This window comes from Leptodactylus fuscus, chromosome 4 (assembly GCF_031893055.1).
Source record: "Leptodactylus fuscus isolate aLepFus1 chromosome 4, aLepFus1.hap2, whole genome shotgun sequence".
In the NCBI taxonomy this organism is placed as follows: Eukaryota; Metazoa; Chordata; class Amphibia; order Anura; family Leptodactylidae; genus Leptodactylus; species Leptodactylus fuscus.
This window is the reverse complement of record NC_134268.1, coordinates 122975923-122994793: the sequence shown is the minus strand read 5'-3', so window position 1 is coordinate 122994793 and position 18871 is coordinate 122975923. Positions and strand designations below refer to the sequence as shown.

Below are 18871 nucleotides of genomic sequence, written 5' to 3'. Positions count from 1 at the left end.
GTCCGCTTGAGGACCCCCTGCACGGAAACCTATGTGTAATAAAAATATACACTGCAGGGCTAGGAACCTGCAGCCATCTTACCCTGTGCAATAAATAGCTCTTAAAGTGTTGGTGTTGTCATATGGGTGTTTGCCTTGCCAGATGCCTCACTGTTGATGTCCATGTATTGAATTATCACCGCTTATACAGCACCTCCTTCCTTAGGGACTGGTAGAATTTATGGGAAGGTTTTTTGCAGATCACCTACAACTCTATTGTGATATTGTGCTTCACTGGCCACACCACTATACTCTGTTTCTCCCCCGATGACCCAGCATCTGTGATGGTGCTGGTGAAATGAGTAGGGAGCCTACACACATTATTTTTAGATTAAGGGATACATAACACTCTACCTAAGACTATTTAGGTGTCAGTCTAGACCTCTAGTTAAGGTCATAATTGTGGAGATACAACTGGAGCATTGCTCTTTTCAGGGTGCACCCCAATCTCTGGAAGTGAATTTAGACTCCTTCCTCTTTAATTGGGTGTGTTTAAAATGTTTAGAAAGGTGCAGCAACAATTTTCTGCACACCATCTAATAACTCTGAACATCTAATGAGGCTACACCCTGAAGTATACTGCATAGCGGTAATGTACATACAGTACTAGGGCAGTGCTGAACAACTGCTTGCTTTTGTGGGAATAACAGAAGAAAGGCACTACGGTATATATGTCAGTCACTGTGTTTTGAACAGTTTGGGGAATGATTGATGGTTTTAGGTATCTAAAAAAAAAAAAACCTCCAAATTCTTGACAATACTTATGGAAGTATAAAAAAAACCAAAAAAAAACAGAACAACAAAAGGTAACTGCGCAGATCCAAGGTTGAATGAAAAACAGATTACTTTATTCCAGAACAGTTAGGACACAGTATACCATGAAACACAAACTCACCACACAGCAAATTTCACTGCATTTATGTCGCCCGCACTGACGTTTCTTGTTACAACGCTTGTCACAAATGAATGTGAGATATTCTAGAGTTGGAAAAGCAGAATGTGAAAAATTTTATTCAGATTCAGAAATATCTCTAGTTCCGGTACAAACTATGGACACTTATTAGTAACTTTGAAACTTTCTTGGCTAAAATGCTTGTAAATACTCCAGAAAGGAGTTTTCCCTCAAGCTGATTTCCTGTAGGCCATCTGTCAATCTGACAGGCAATGATTCATGTTTGAAAGCTAGATTGCCTTGTCAACACAGCAGGTGAACCACAAAAGCAAATTTTCAATTGGTTATCAGTCCAGATCAAACCAAGCATGCTTCTCATGAACAGATGGGTGCCAGTGGCGTAACTACCGCCATAGCAGCAGAGGCAGCTGCAACAGGGCCCGAGACATTAGGGGACCGGTGACAGCCGCTGCTATCATTATACTCGGAAAAAGTATATGTCCGAAGCTGCAGCAATGGCTGATACACAGGAGCCGATGCAGGAGCTGCAGGTCTGGCTCCACTCAGCGCTCTCAGGACGCTTTCTCCCCCCCTCCCTTTCTCTGGATGTCCTCTGCCCACCAATGAGAGGGCTGAGAGCCCAGGAGGCAGAAAATGGACCCCTGCCAATCTCCTGCCATCCTGCACACAAGAGAAGGAGTAGAAGAAGCTCCAGGAAAGTGAAACTAAAAAAAAAGAAGACACAGGTACACAAGACATACTGGGGTTACTATGCTTATTAATATCAGGCATTTGTGGTGATTAATTTTGTTTTAGTAACTCCATGTGCCTCATATTAATACCTATTAACCCCATCATGTCCCTCACATTAACCCGTGTGCCTCACCATAAGAGTTACTAATATGTGAGACATATGGGGGTAATAATAATGAAGATAATTTATTATTACCTCTATGTCTCTCACATATCAATAACGCTTATGTGAGGTACACAAGGGTTAATGTGAGGGACATGATGGGGTTAACTGCTATAAATATGAGGCACATGGCGTTACTAAATTGTAATGCACATGACCAGACTTTTTATCCACAACTGTCCTGGTATAGCGGTCAGCGGGTGACGTGACAGTATTTAGTCCTGTAGGGGCCACTGAGGGACATAATAGTGTGTGCAGGGGCCACTATGGGGCATAGTACTGTGTGCAGGGGCCACTATGGGGGATAATACTGTGTGGAGCGGCCACTGAGGGACATAATAGTGTGTGCAGGGGCCACTATGGGGCATAATAGAGCACGCAGGAATGCATAGGAGGGGCTCGGTCGAGATCTTGGGGGAGGGGGGGGCATGTCAAAAGTTCACCACAGGGCCCCACCATTCCTAGTTACGCCACTGATGGGTGCTATATGTTTTCATAAGTGCCTTCAAAGATTACTGAAGGCTAAGGCACCAAGTAGCAAGCCACAGCCAAAAAGTGCTGCAGGAAAAACCGTGGCGGAAATGCATTGTGTTTTTTTCCCGCAGTTCTTTTCACAGAAAGTCCATAGAGCTTTCCCTTAGTACACTTTCTGCTTCTATCATACCTATACAGGAAACGCAAGCATTTCCATAGGTATAATCAACATGTTGCTATTTACAAAAATGAGCATTTTTGAAATTGCAACATTTGCACTGCAGATATTTTTCTGCAATGTGTGAATAGGATTAGCCAGCATTCCATCCATTTCACAGGTACTGTAAAATGCCAGTCACGGGCCCCAGCCTAAACAGCATTTTGAAAATACTCTTTTGGGTTCATTAGTTATTTTCCCTGAGGTATTATTCTATTTAACCATTTATCAGTCATATTTTTCCAAGCTGGACAATTGCCAGTATGACTGCCATATTAGCCCATATTCAGTTGTCACTCAGCTCTCCTAAACTTCTTAAAAGAAAATTTATCAGTAATTTTTAGACAATTACAAAACTGAAGACACATTTATCATTTCTAAGTTTCCAGAAAAGGATGTAATACATTTAACAACATGCTAGAAAAGAATAAGAAACTTGTATTAAACATTTCAAGACCATATAAAAAATTACATCTATGAACTTGTGAAAATAATACCTTTCATTAAAATAAACCAAGCAGCACTTGTGTGATACCGGGTGTCAGTAAAAAGTACTAGTATGGGTCATGTTAGTAATTTTCATTCTATTCACAGTTGGAAGATTGGGATATTGCAGGGGAATGCAAAATGTTGTTCAAGTCCAGATCAAATACCCTGCCATCCTTATTAAGTAGCAAAAAACTTAACACAAATAGAAAGTTAATGGGAAAGAATAATTCAAGCTAACCACCACAATGTAAATATTTCTAAAATGCTGTTAATCTGATCCAACCAACTTACCTTCATTTTGTAGCAGTGCACAGGGAACCTCCTGTAAAATAAAATAAAGATTGTATTAGATAAAATTCAAAAAATAGAAATATTGTATGATTAACAAAGTGTAAAGGGGATTTCTACATTTGCTGGGCAGTTACATTTTACCTATTGTTCCCTGTAAGGGCCCATTTTTAGCTGGGAATGGGAGGGGAAAAAATAAGTGTTCTGCAATAGGATTATACACATGTTGGTTCAATTTATCTTCCACTAATCAAGTTCTGAGAATTTCATGAAATAATGGCACAAACATGAACAATACATGTACAGTTATTAAAAGTTTTACTTTATAAATTTTACAATACAGCTTTTGTTGGATTTTAAAGGGGCTCTATCACTAGGAAAAGTCATTTTTAACTAATCACACCTTTGCATAGCCTTTAGAAAGTCTATTTCACACCTACCTTTAGTATGTAGATTGGCTCAGTGGTTTCTGAATAAGTCCGTTTTTATTCATATGCTAATTAAACTGGTGCACGATAGATCGTGCACACCTCTCCTATTGTATTCTATGGGAGACTGCTGCTGCTGCTGATGATGACTCAGCTTCCTGTTTGCTTCACACACATAGAAGATAATAGGAGAGAGGAGGCTGCTGGGAACTTCCTGAGCTGGCTGAAAGCTCATTAGCATATTAATAAAAACAGACTTATTCAGAGACCACTGAGGCAATCTACATACAAAAGGTAGGTGTGGAATAGACTTTCTAAAGCCTATGCAAGCATGTGATTAGATAAAAATGACTTTTCCTAGTGATAGAGCCCCTTTAAAAACATGCATGCTGAACACAAGGGAAATATCACAGTTGCTGAGTCAGGTGGTATTGTTCTATGTTAGTTATTCAAACATGCAGACAGTGCTGCAGCCTCATGTGCAAAAGCTAAAACGGACACCGGGGGCCGGTACCAGAGCCGAAATGATCCAGAGAGCCCAGTAAACTCTTTGCAATGATAGCTTCTATCAATACAAATGGAAGAGTTCATTGCACAGTTATCAAAGCTGATTGGCGCAGAGTTCATTTTCACTTATCACATCATGAATCCTTGACCCTTCCCTGTTCTGGTGTTAAATTTGCTGTAATTACAGCAGGGAAGGGATAGAAGTGATAAGGAAATCTGCACTGACCTCTCAATTTTCAGAGCCCTGCAAAAGTGCAAAGGACCTGAAGGAAGTTGGCTTGCCAAGGGCGCATTGCACTGTATGGGAACATAGGGTATTATTATATAGGAGAATTGTGTTGTATGGGGAGATAATGGGATATTATATGGGGGCACTGTACTTTATTGGGGCATAATATGGAAGTATAAATGGGGTCGTTGTACTGTATGGGGGTTTAAGGAGCCACTGTGTTGTATGGGGCATGATAAGGGGGGGCATTACACTACATGGGAGCATGTCAATTACAGCTGCAGATCTCAATTACAGTTTTCAAAGATGAAAGTTACAGAAAACTTACTGCCATTCCAACAGGTATTCTACAGTAAAATCCACTCAATATTTCCAAGAGACCAAAAGACCAGGCAAACCTGAAGTCAGCCCTTGCAGTCGCAAGAATATATTTGTGTAAATAAAAATGTATTTTTGTACTCACTGTAAAATCCTTTTTTCGTTGTTTTCACTGGGAGGCACAGCACCATGGGGGTACAGACCTGGCCACTAGGATGTTGACACTAGGAGTATCAAAAGATTTCGGCTTCGCCTCTGGGCTATACCCTCTCACACACACTGTGCTAGTGTCAGCGTGTAGTGCAGCAGTAAGAGAGACACACAAAGAATCAAAAGAGAACACGGAGCCCCCAACACATCCTGAACCCAAAAAGAACCAAAATAGCTCAAGCAAAAAACCCCATATAACTGGGGGATCTGTGTCTCCTAGTGAATACAACGGGAAAAGTATTTTATGCAGAGTACAAAAATCCATTTTTCTTGCTTAGGGGGTGTTCACACTAGCGTCTGTGTTCGAGAGCTAGTGTCCAAATGCTAATGTCCGCGCAAGACAAAGATGTCCGATTTTTCAAGCAGACAGCAAAAACCTACATGTAAGTTTTTGCTGTCTGCTTGAAAAATCGGACATCTTTGTGAACAGACACTTAAGCACAGACACGGACTGTAAAAGAACGCACATGATGTTCCATTAAATCAATGCAAAATGTAACGGACACAGTTAGTGTCCGATGCTAATGTCTGCGCAATATTTTGAACGCCCCCTTATTTCACTGGTGGACACAGCACTATGGGATTTCCTAAAGCAGTCTCAGAGGGTGGGAATTATAGGGCCATATGAGCAACCTAGTGCACACTCGCTAGCAGAACCTTAAAACCTAAACTGGCATTGGCACACAGAACACAGAATGGATCTGATAAAATTTGAAAATGTAAATGGAGATATAGGTGGCTGACTTGCAGACATGAGCAAAGGAAGATAGATGCCGAACAGCTGAGGAGGCTCTGACTGCTCTTATAGAGTGACCCGTCACACGGAAGTGTGGCATCCTAAACTTAAGCCTATAAGACTCCTTGACTGCAGACCGGATCCAATGGGAGATGGAAGACTTGGAAGCAGCCAGACCTTTGTGAGGACCCTCAAGGAGAACTAACAAGGCATCCAAACGAAGGAAGGGGTCAGTGAGAGACAAACAGACCCCGATTTCCTGGACAAAATCCAGGCAGTGAATAGAACAGTGGCAGACGAAGGAAAACTTGTCTTTGTAGAGAAGAAGAAAAAGGGGGATTCTGGGACAGGGCAGTCAGTCCAGAAACTGTGCAGGCTGAGTTAATGGCCACCAGGAAGGCGACCTTCCAGGAGAGAAAGCAAAGCGAAATATCCCACAAAGGCTAGAAGGGGAGCCTGAAGCACTTCAAGAACAATATTAAGGTTCCATGGGAGGACAGCAGGGAAGAGCAAAGCATGCTACTCAAAGCATGAAGGTTATCTGAGTTGGAAGGCCAGGGTCTTCTGGGGAAAAAAAAAAATAAAAAAAAAATGGAAAGACCAGAAACTTGTTCTTTAAGAGAAGGAAGGCCAAGACCTTGGTCCTGCCAGGACTGGAGAAAAGGAGAGCAGATGAAAATACTTACTCTCGCACCAGCAGATGTAAGCTGGTAGATCTTAGCTGACTGGGGTTTCCAAGGCTTGAGCCTGGAACCACTGACAGCAGCTGGAGGAGGGTGGCTCAGGCATAGAACACATCTGGGGGAAAAGAGAGCTCTTTGCCCCTGTGGCTTCAGAGATAAGTTTCTCTAGGCACTTGCTGTTTGTCCCAAGAGAAGTGAAGGGCCAAAACAGTGTTTTCGGAAGCCGTCTCAGTGAAGTAAGGAGATACCCTCCTGAGAAACAGAATCCAGGTCCTTTGATAGGTATCTCTGACTGCAAGGATGAAGTCTAGTGTAGCAGTGAATGTAGATGTGCCTAAGTGATGCTCCAAGTCTGAGTCAGAGCAAACCACCAGAAAAAAAAAAAAAAGAAAAAAAAAAAAAAGACTGCTGTTAAACAAAAAAAAAAAAAAAAAAAAACTGTTGGGCAGAGACAGGAGTGGAGCTGTGGCCCTATCTGGGGAGTGTCCAGAGGAAGGGGAGGAAGGCCATGGGCTGTAGGAAGACTTCCTGGTCCATTTGTGAGGACAGCTCCTAGAACAGTGATGGCGAACCTATGGCACGCGTGCCAGAGAGGGCACGCAGAGCCCTCCATGCTGGCATGCGTGCGGTCGCCCGGATCGCTCACCAACAGGGAATCCGGTACAGGATTCCCCGTTGATGAGCGATCACTGCCTTCAGTTGTATGTGCAAATGCACATACAGCTGAAAGCTGTCAGGGTAGGCCGCGGATCGCGCGACCTACACTGGCCGCAGAGTTTGACCTCTGCCCCGACGCGGGCGCGATGACGTCATCAGCGCCGCCAGTGACAAGAAGGTGGATGCCGGCGGCTCTTCAGGGGTGAGTATGAGAGTGGCTCACTGTGTATATGATGTTGGGGGGAGCGCTTATAATACTTGGTGGGGTGTATAATACTGGGGGGAGTGTATAATACTGAGGGGGCTTATAATACTGGGGGGAGTGTATAATACTGGGGGGGCTTATAATACTGGGTGGGGTGTATAATACTGGGGGGAGTGTATAATACTGGGGGGAGTGTATAATACTGAGGGGGCTTATAATACTGGGGGGAGTGTATAATACTGGGGGGGCTTATAATACTGGGGTGGCTTATAATACTGGGGGGTGTACTAAAGAGCATATAATACTGGGGGGGGGGCTATTTATAAGCACACAATACTGTGTGTGGATGCCACTGTGGAGCATATAATCCTGGGGGGGGGGGGGGGGACACCTACTGCGGAGCATATAACACTGGGGGGCTACTGTGGTACTGTGGAGAATATAATATTGTGTGGTGGGCCCACTGCAGAGCATATAATACTGTCTGGGGTCCCCTCACTATTTATATCACACAGTATCTGTTTTATAGCAGACGTGATATTAGTACAGGATGTAAGAATATTACACGGTAACTATAAAACAGATCCTGTGCGATGTAAATAGTGAAAATTAATTGTTCAAAGTACCAAATGCCGAGACCTTTACATTTCAGTACAACGTTGTTTGTATTATTGAAAGCTCTGTAAAGCCCCACATGACTGTAATTTTTGGTCAGTAACTGTCCGCAATTGTGGATCCGCATAGTATTAAGTCTATATTGTCGTGTTGGCACTCCGCAAAAATTTTGTGGGTTTTGGGTTGCAGTTTGGGCACTCGGTCTCTAAAAGGTTCGCCATCACTGTCCTAGAACAAGAATTATTTAACCTACCAGACCACAGGAAGAAGGTCCAATTACCAACTGCTGCAAGGTGGCTGCACAGAGAGGTTGCCCAGGTGCTGAGACAAAGTAGTGCAGCGGAAATAGGAGGCTGCTTGAGAGGAAAAACAAAAGAAAAAAAACAACAAAAAACAACATTTTCTGAGGAAAGAAGAGGGCCCTCTGCGTGAAAGGGATATGGGGGGGGGGGGGAGCACGGTGGCTCAGTGGTTAGCACTGCAGCCTTGCAGCGCTGGAGTCCTGGTGTTCAAATCCCGCCAAGGGCATTAAACCATCTGCAAGGAGTTTGTATGTTCTCCCCGTGTTTGCAAGGATTTCCATCCCATATTCCAAAAAGACATACTGATAGGGAAAAATGTACATTGTGAGCTCTATGTGGGGCTCACAATCTACATTAAAAAAAAAAAGAAAAAAAAAAAAAAAAGGGATAGGGGGATGAAGAGCAACCTCTGTGCGTTGGCACCTGACCAATAGGAAAGGTCAGGAGGCCAGGGAAACCCAGAGAGAGGGAGGGCTTAGATACGTCCTAGGTCTTTGTGGCCATAGTGAGAGGGGGTCATCCTCTAAAATGGAGGCCCCCCCCAAAGCAGAAAAGCTTAGACAGCCTCAGAGAATAAGCTCAGAATGAGGTCCTGGAAGATGCCCTTGGGAAATCAGAAGGGTGCCTATCTGGCATTTTCAGGCACCGCAGGGTCACCCCTGTGATGGACCACACACATGGTAGAGGGGTCATTAGCATTCTGGCTGCCGATACAGCGAATCGGGATTGGGAGGCCAGCAAGGCATTCTTGGCAGAGAGCTACGCCTGCAGGGGTGGGTATGACTAGTGTGGCATACAAGCTGAAGACTTCCTGTACCTAAAAGATAGATAAGAATAAAAACGATTTAAGACAAAGACCTGCATCTGCCTCCTATGGACTCTAGGTTAAAACTGACCAGCCCAGTGTCTGTGAGAGGGCATAACCCAGAGGCGGAGCCAAAATCTTTTCATACTCCTATTGTCAGCCTCCTAATGGCCAGGTCTATACCCATAATGGTGTCCCCCAGTGAAATAAGCAAGAAATAGAATTTAAAAAATATGTAGATGTCCACAATAATCAACCATATCATGTAATTCATTTACCGCCTTAAACTGCTCTACTTTATGTTAGTGAGGCCCTAGAAATTACCATTATGTGTCTATTTCTAAAAATGTAACTTATGGCAAATTAATTCCTCCTACATACAAGTGGCCCATGGCAGTCCCTTAGTATACATTAAAGGGATCCAATCATTAGAATCCCTTTTTTCTAACTAACACGTAGGAATAGCTTTAAGAAAGGCTATTCTTCTCCTACCTTTAGGTCTTCTCCGCACCGCTGTTCAGTAGACATTCCGTTTTCCGTCTTTATGCAAATGAGTTCTCTCGCAGCACTGGGGGCATCCCCAGCGCCGCCTGTATCTTCTTCAGGAACCAGCCGGAAGACACGTCATCTTCCAGCCTGGCTTTCAATTTTCTACGCATGCGCAGTCGGCTCGCCGCTGGCCATTTTTGGGTAGCCGCTCTTGCAGTTCAATACAGGAGCCAGCCGGCGGCCATTTTGGGGTGGCCTCTCTATGCTCCTCTATAGAACTACAAGAGCAAGAGAAGCCAGAAGAGGCGGAGTTGCTGCAGAAGAAGGAGGCGGCGCAGGAAAGAGCTCTCGGGCAGCAATGGGGATGCGCTCATCGGCCTTTCAGTGCTGGGGCCCGCCCTCATTGCTGCGGAGAGCTCATTTGCATACCGGTTAAAACCGGTATTTCTACGGAACGGCGCGGCAGAGACCACGTCTAAAGGTAGGAGACGAATAGCCTTTCTTAAGGCTATTCCGACGTGTTCATTAGAAAAAAAAAAGTAGTTTAATGGTAAAATCCCTTTAAATTTATATAGCTCATTTTGCTACACACTTTACAACAGTGTGACATTAACATTAAACAAACTAAAATTACATGTCTATAAACACATTACCTTTGTTTTAAAGCCACATCGGCAGGATATGTTAGATGTACGAGAGCAAGGGCCACATTCACCTTCATGACAGAGATTTTCACAGGTATGAATGAAATCTGGAATGATAGAGAGGGTCCAAATCACTTAAGTGCTTAACAGGCTTTCAGAGCTGTGTGCTGTGTGCTAACCATATTTATTTAAAAAGGACAGTAAGGGCTCGTTCACATCTGCGCCCGGGGTCTCCGTTATGCAGGTTTCCATTTCCTGCAGGCAAGTTTCAAACCCATTCATTTGAATAGGTTTGAAAAGTGTCCAACCGTGAGCGTTTTATGTTCTCCGTGGTGACTTTTTTTTAACTGGACACAGGGACAGAGTCGGACATGCAGGACTTTGTGTCTGGTTTAAAAAAAACAAAACAAAACTGTTTCACAGCGGAGAGCACAAAATGCTCACTGGCGCTCACGGCCGGACACTGTCTGACAGTGTTTCTGTCTTCTGCCGGCAGAAGATGGAAACCTGATATGGAGACCCGAACGCTGGTGTGAACCCAGCCAAAACAGTAAAATAATGGATCTATTCACACAACCGTTCTATTTTGTTTTCTTTACAGTCCGTGTGATAGGTCAATTAAATAACAGAACATATATATTGGGTCACTTTCACAGTTCCCTCAATAGACTAAAGTCAATTAGGGAAACTTTACAAAGTCCATGAAAACTTTACACAGCCCTGTCTTGTGAATAAACAATTAATTAATCTATCTCCAGGAAAATTGCTATCAAAGCAGCCACAGTACATAGCTTGGCAATTATGACCTAACTCAAAATTGTTATTATTTGGGCATTTTAACTTGATTATTATTAAACCTTAAGCACACCAGGACGTATGGTTATGTCCTGGTGAATGTGTCTAAATATGGCAGTGCTCTGAAACAGAGCGCCTGCACTAGCTGCTGGGTCTGTGCTATTTCATACAGCAGGGACCCAGCAGCATTGCCCGTGATCAAAAATTACTCTGATCATGGGCATTTAACCACTTAGATGCCGTAGTCAAATGTGACCACAGCATCTGAGTGGTTACTTTTACTTTCTATTTTATGTTCGGTAACGGGGCAACCACCCGTATTTCAGCCCTGCCTTAGTAATGCAACTACTGAAGCCTGCTGTTACATAGCAAATCTGCCATATGCTACAATACAGTAGTACTGCAGTCTGTGGCACAGGTGATCTAAAGATCACAGGCTCAAGCCCCCTCAGGGACTTTTTTATTATTATTTTCATTTAAAATAAACTTTTAAAAGAATTTAAAAAAAAATTAAAAACCTAAAAGTTTAAATCACCCCCTTTGCCTAGATCACATAAAAAATTAAAGTAAACAAATACGTTAGGCATCCCTGAGTCCAAAAACGCCCAAACTATAAAAATATACAAACAAGCATTTATCCCATACATAAACACCAGATAAACACCATAGCAGGAAAACTAATCAAAATGGCTGATTTGGCGTTTTTTTCGCCAAATTACCTCCCTAAAAAATAGAATAAATAAATTATCAAAACAGCATACATTCCCCATCATAGTATCAATAAAAACTACATATTGTCCCACAAAAAACAAAAACAAAAAACACGCCTTACACAGGTCCATACACTAGAATAAATATTATATATATATATATATATATTCTATATGTTACTGGTGTAACATATCCTTTAGGATTTTTTGTAACGTTAGTAAAAGATGAAAAACTATATATATTTGGTTTCACCGTGATCGTACGGACCTGCGGAATAAAACATAGCATTCTTACAACAGAGTAGAAACCGTATACAAAAAAAATATAAGAAAATGGTGGTACTACTTTATCAATTCATTGAGAAACTAAATTCAGAATTTTTTTTTTCCCGCTTCCCAGTACAATATAAAAAATAATAACTTGTCATGCAAAATTCAAGCCCTCGTATGACTATCTTAACAAGAAAAAAAAAAAAGAGAAAGTTATGCCTTTAGGAATGGAGGGAGTAAAAAAACAAAATGTCTGCGTCTCGTAAGGGTTAATGCCCATTATTCACAGTGTTGGATGAACCTCGTGAGTAGAAATGAGCGAATACCGTTCGATTGAGTAGATATTCGATCGAATTTTAAGGTATTCGACATATTCGATTCCAATCGAATACCACACGGTAAACGCAGTAAAAATTTGTATGCCCTCCCACCTTCCCTGGCGCTTTTTTTGCACTAATAACTGTGCAGGGAAGGTGGCACAGGAAGCAGGAAAATGTAGGCAACAAAAAAAAAAAAGAAAAAAAAAAAAAGTCATTGGCTGGCTAAATCAGGTGACCTCGGATTTATAAGAATAGTGGCAGCCATATTTGCGTCAGATGCGTTTTGGTGAGATAGGGAGAGACACTGTATTGAGGGTGAGATAGAGTTTAGACACTGCTAGGCAGGAAAAATTACAATCAACAGCTCATTCAGAGCTACACTGCAGGAACAGTGTACATACACTGAACCTGCCAAAGATGCGCCAGTGTAGCATCAAGGGACGGGGACATGGAAATCCAGCTGGGGATCCAGTCCACAGTCCAGCTACTGGAGAGGGGCTGCCAGCAGTGCCCCTCGTCATTAGCATAAGGGGACGAGGACGGGGACATGGACGTGAACGAGGAAATCCAGCTGTGGATCCAGGCAGTAGCTCGACTGCGGATCCAATTATCTACTGGAGAGGGACAGCCACCAGTGCCACAACATCAATCAGGGTGCAGGGTACCCTGCTGACAAAGCCCGATCACCAGGAACCTATGTTAGGGTGGATAGCAGATATTGTAGACCCACAACCAGCATGTCCCATCCACAGTACTGATGAGACACAGTTCCATGTGTCTGTGCCAGCACACAAGTTCCTCGTCCTCCTCCTCCACCACCACCACCACCACCTTCACCGTTAACAAATAGTTAAAAAAAAAATAAATAAAATTTTTTAGGGCTCACCCCAAGGGCCAAAAACAAACTCTGCTGGTTAAAGGCTCATTCCACCCCAAGGGCCTAAAACACTGCTGGTTAAAGTCTCAACTTACCCAAAGGGCCAAAAACACTGCTGGTGCAAGGCTCTACTCACCCCAAGGGCCAAAAACTATGCTGGTTAGAGTCTCAGTCCACCCAAAGGGCCAAAAACTACGCTGGTTAGCGGCTCAGTTCACCCAAAGGGCCAAAAACTATGCTGGTTAGAGGCTTAATCGATCCAAAGGGCCAAAAACTATGCTGGTTAGAGGCTCAATCCACCCAAAGGACCAAAAACTAAGCTGGTTAGAGGCTCAACTCACCCGACGGGCCTAACATTCTGCTGGTTAAAGGCTCAACTCACGTAAAGGGCCTAACATTCTGCTGGTGCAATGCTCAACTCAATTAAAGGTGCAACGTTTAGATGGCTTCTTTCCAAACTGAGGGTGATTCCTTTTGGTAAGATCTGATGGCTGTTTCCAGCCCTGATTATACTGGGTGATCGTATTCAGTAATGAGGCCAGCTCAGCATGAGGATCTTCTACGTTAGGTTATCCATGCCCACTAATGTGCATGAAGACTCGATCACAGTAAATGTTCTTATTTTTCTCCAATTCAATCTCTGAATGAACTGCTCTGAAAGATGGCCTAAGCACTACTGCAATGGCAATCAATGGCTTTTCCTGTTCTGGTTCCAAAGAATCTTGTCTTACTTAAAGAAGAGACAATCTTAGTCTGACTGCTGGTTGCTTGTGCTGCAGCATTTGGAGTTGGGTCTGTCAGCCTTGTGATGAACTCCTCATTCTGGATCCCATTACTTTTAACAGTCTCTAAAGTCTTTTGACACTGAATTTTGTTCAGTTCCAAACAACTGTGTTTAGATTTGGCTCAGTCACAGCTACAGAACATGCCTTGGAAGGCAAGGTTTCCTTTAGTGGCTCCATCTCAGGATGATGAATATGATGATGATTGATGATGATGAATATGATGATGATTGATGATGATGAATATGATGATGATTGATGATGATGATTGATGATGATGAATATGATGATGATTGATGATGATGAATATGATGATGATTGATGATGATGAATATGATGATGATTGATGATGATGAATATGATGATGATTGATGATGATGAATATGATGATGATTGATGATGATGAATATGATGATGATTGATGATGATGAATATGATGATGATTGATGATGATGAATATGATGATGATTGATGATGATGAATATGATGATGATTGATGATGATGAATATGATGATGATTGATGATGATGAATATGATGATGATTGATGATGATGAATATGATGATGAAGATGAATATGATGATGAAGATGAAGATGAAGATGATGATGATGATGATGATGAACCTTGGTTAAATCTGATGTCGGAAGGGAAAGTTGTTTCTAATCTACATCTAAAGTAATGGAGCATCTTGTTTGGACTATTAACACCTGATCAGAACCCTGTAGAGGTAATGTAGAGTCCCATATTAGAGAACCATTACCGGTAGTAGGGGTTGCAGCCACTTCTCCACCTTTGCGGTCCTCTAAATAAAAGTTACCCCCAGGACTTGATGCCAAAATCTTATCAATTTCACAATCAAAATCAAGGTCAATGTCTCGGTCCCCACTTCAATCCACTGCATCAATCCCACACAATGAGAGTGATGGTTTTGGAACCGTTTTAGGGGCTAACAATTTTAAATTGGCTAACACTCTGCTCCTGCAAGGCTCAACTCACCCAAAGGGCCAACAAATATCTGCTGGTGCAAGGCTGAACTAACTTAAAGGGCCTAAAACTATGCTGGTAAAAGACTGAAGTCACCTCAAGGGCCTCAATCTCTGCTTGTAGCTCAGCTTAAGGGCCTTTAACTTAATTTGGAAGGGCTCACGTGAAGGGTCAGAAAAGTAATTTTTGGAGGTCTCACCACATCACACACACACACACACACACACACACACACACACACAAACAATGACAGTTACGGGTGGGGGCTGTTGGATTTCCCATTGCCTATGCCATCTGTGGTTGTCATGGGCAACGTGATTTAAAGGGGTGCATGCTAATGTTTCTTTAGCTTTAAATTTGTGTTTCTGTCCATGCTATTGTGGAGGAAAGGTTTCCAAGTATTTTTCATAGAGGTTCTATTGAGTTTGTAAAGTGTCTAGTTTGTAGGCTGTGATAGTAGGGTAATCCTGGGACTTGGGCGTGTTAGATGCCCCGAGACATGCTTCCCCTGCTGTCCCAGTTGCATTCCAGAGGTGTTGGCATCATTTCTTGAGGTGTCATTGTGGTCTTGGTGACACTCCTTAGTCGAATTTGGGTTTCCCCTGAAACAAGCATCTTTTCCACATAGACTATAATGGGATTCGATATTCGGTCAAATAGTCGAATATTGAGGGGCTACTTGAAACGAATATCGAACATTTCACTACTTGCTCATCTCTACTCGCGAGATTTGTCCTGCAAGGTTCATTTGGAATATGTCTGAATTAGAGATGAGTGAATAAACTTGTTCGCATACCTGCGCCGCATAGCTCCCAGCGGCAGGGAAGGTGATAGGGGCAGTAAAAATTCGAACCCCCGGAAGTGTTTTTGCAACAGGAGCTATGCGGCGCAGGTATTTGATCAAGTATATTCGCTCATCTATAGTCTGAATGTCTGGGATATGAAGAATAGTGGTAGTAGTTTTAGAATATAAGTGGAGTCTTCAGGGCTCCAGCGCGACTCCCTACTGTCTTCGGCACTTCTAAAGTCAGAGGCCACGGAGGCTTGTGATTTGGTCTCAGTATCACATCCCGATGTGAAGCAGAAATGCAAGCGTCGCAACATTATGTGACCCCCCATGACCACAAGAGCAAAAATCACATGGCCTTAGTGGTCCCCAAATAAAGGAAGAAGTGCCGAAGACAGCAGGTGTACAACTCCCAACATGCTCCATTCATTTACATGGGAGTTCCGATAACAGCAGAGCAAGTATGCGTGCTGGGAGTTGTAGTTTCATAACAACTAGAGTGCCAAAGTTTGCCTACCCCTGACATAGAGAAATGGATATCTGAGGGAAGTGGTGATTGTAGTTTTAATTCTATATATATATAGGGACCAAAAATTTGTATACCAATATGAAAGCTAGTTTACTTTACCGTCAGAACCACAAGCTAGAGGTTTTCCACAGGTCTTTCCACAAGATGGTATTGGATCAGTGCAGGTTTTTCTGTCCACACATCCCAACTCGAGTAGTTTGCTCAGTGGGGTTTGTCCACAGGGGCAGAAACGCACAATCTGAGGAAGTCGTGGACAAGGCTGGCAAGGCTGTGGATGGCAAACCTCTGTACACCCATGTTTTCCACAATTTAATTTTCTACAAATAAACACACGTTATACAAGATTTATATGGTACTCAAATATGTACATAAAATGAAGTGTGAATACTGGGATAATAACAAATTGGATATTTGTACTTACTGTAAAATTCTTTTATAGTTGTATTCATTGGAAGACACAATGGGATGGGTATAGGCCCAGCCACTAGGAATATAAAAAAGTGTTGACTCCGCCCAAGTGGGTGTTACCCTCTCCACAGACAGTAAGTTACTCCGTTTTGTACCAACAGCAGTAGAAAAAGTGTGGAGCAAGCACTAATATGTCCTGAACCCAAAGGCACCAGTTAAAGAGGACCTTTCATGTCCTCCTGCACACGCAGTTTTATATACCATTAGAAAGCCAACAGCGTGCTCAAAGAAAAGAACTTCCAGAGTGAGTTAATAGAAAACACAGAGACATTCCAGATGCTATTCACAAGTGTAAATGCACCAAGAGAAGCCTCACAGAGAAGAAAAATCGTGTTTAGTGTGTGTTAGTGAGCTCATTTCTGTTCAAAAAAGAATTTATGAAAAAATTGTAATAAAACATTTTTATAAGTCTATTTCCACTTATTTTGAGGTATTGCCGTGATGTCCTATGACAAAATGGAGGTTTCGGATTCAGTGCACCAAAAACAAAGATTGCGTTGAATAATCAAAACAGCTCTTGAATTTTTTTATTTTTTGCAGACCTGTGTAATTTTTTTAAATTTGGTGATAATTTTGCATTTTGTGGCAAATCCTAACGTCTAGGAGTTTTTACAATACTTTGTTTTCAGCACACCAAAATACATGAAAATTAGATGAAAATAATGAAGCAGCTTTTTAGTTGCAGACCTGTGTAATTTATTATTATTATTATTTATTAATTATAATTATTGTTGTTATAAAGATTATTAATTTATACAGTGCCAACATATTCCACAGCACTTTACAAAAGGATCTTTTACAAATGCCGCATGACCTGATTCTGGAGCTAGAACCAGAACTCATGGTCAGATTAGTCTAAAAAACACAAACAGAACTTTCTAACATTCTTGTAGAAGATCTCCTACATAAGAACCAGGAAAAAAGATAGAACCCATAAGAAACCGGAGTGGATGATCGGAGTGGATGACCTTCTTTGGTGTCAGTACTTTTCTGGGTTTCTGGAGCTTCAGACATATTGACAGCAGCAGTTATGCCCACCTTTCAGCTGGTTCCAGGACCAAAGAGAAAGCCCCAGGCACTGTGGTGTGTCCACTACCCGACCCGGTCCTGGCAGTGGAAGAAAGGGAGAGGACCACAGCACAGATTGGGGATCAGGCAGTGTCATAAGATGAGTTATGACCCACCAGGATCAGGAGTATCAGGTATTTGCTCTCTGTCCTCAGCCCTGGGAATTAGTCGTATCTCCAGTACCAACCATCTGGGATGATACAAAACCTGGAATGAGGTCTGGTGGGGGTTTGAACATTTTATATCTACAGGTTTCCTGTGAGGGCTGGGCCGTCCTACTCACAGAGGTGCTGTTATGGGCAATGTTAAGAACAAGGTCCCCCCCCCACCTTCCCCAGATGAGCTTTGATATGCTGGGGGGGGGGGGAATCTACAAAAACACTCAAGTACCCTTGGGCAAAAAAAAATTCCTATGACTATATGAATATAACTTTTATTTCTATTATTTAAAAAAAGCCAAAAAAGCGCTCATAGCCCACACGTGTGTGTATTTATAAACTGAAGATACCAGACACACCCGATATCACATATACAGATATCCGACCCTCTCTGATGTGCATATGAAATCCTATATCACTGAAGGACTCTATAATTAATAGTATTTTTTAGAGTATCCTTCCCATGCTACACATCCCTACATCTAGATAGGGTCTGTACTAGCGATTTAAAATAACGGTTTAAAATAGTTCATACACAATGGCAGATATATGTTTCTAGGCTACTGGGTCCAGGGTTCTTAACTCTAATACTAATGGTCAGCCTGGCAATGTATCACCTGCAGAGTTAACCCTTTGTTGTCTCCCACATTTTGCCTATAGGTCCAATAAACCTAGATCCACCAGTATAGGATCTACAATAGCCGTTATATAGCATTGTCATTATTGCTTACTATACAGAGAGCTTTCATCACTGAAGCACTTCAATAGATAGTTGTATAACTGTAAACCAATTTAACACTTTTGTTCGTGAACTACTTCTAGATTACACTGGAGGGAGGGGGAGGGTTGCATTATGTTGTTAATTGGGTGTAAATAATTTAGATGTTTGTGTAAGGGGCATACATTTTAATTTTTGATAAAAAAATAGTTTAAAATATAGTTGTAATAGTTTATACTACAAACGCAAACTAAAGACGCA

At 42.2% G+C, this 18871-nt stretch overlaps 1 protein-coding gene across 1 annotated transcript in view; it reads right to left on the bottom strand.

Moving 5' to 3' along the window:
* The window catches only part of NFX1 (nuclear transcription factor, X-box binding 1), a 123161-nt gene that overhangs the window by 52412 nt on the left and 51878 nt on the right, over window positions 1-18871 (bottom strand). Inside the window, exons 9-12 of the mRNA XM_075270992.1 lie at window positions 16298-16515; window positions 10153-10250; window positions 3319-3349; window positions 935-1017 (exon numbers count right to left, since the gene is read on the bottom strand). Coding sequence (XP_075127093.1) covers window positions 935-1017; window positions 3319-3349; window positions 10153-10250; window positions 16298-16515 — 430 coding nt within the window. The remainder of the gene's footprint in view (window positions 1-934; window positions 1018-3318; window positions 3350-10152; window positions 10251-16297; window positions 16516-18871) is intronic.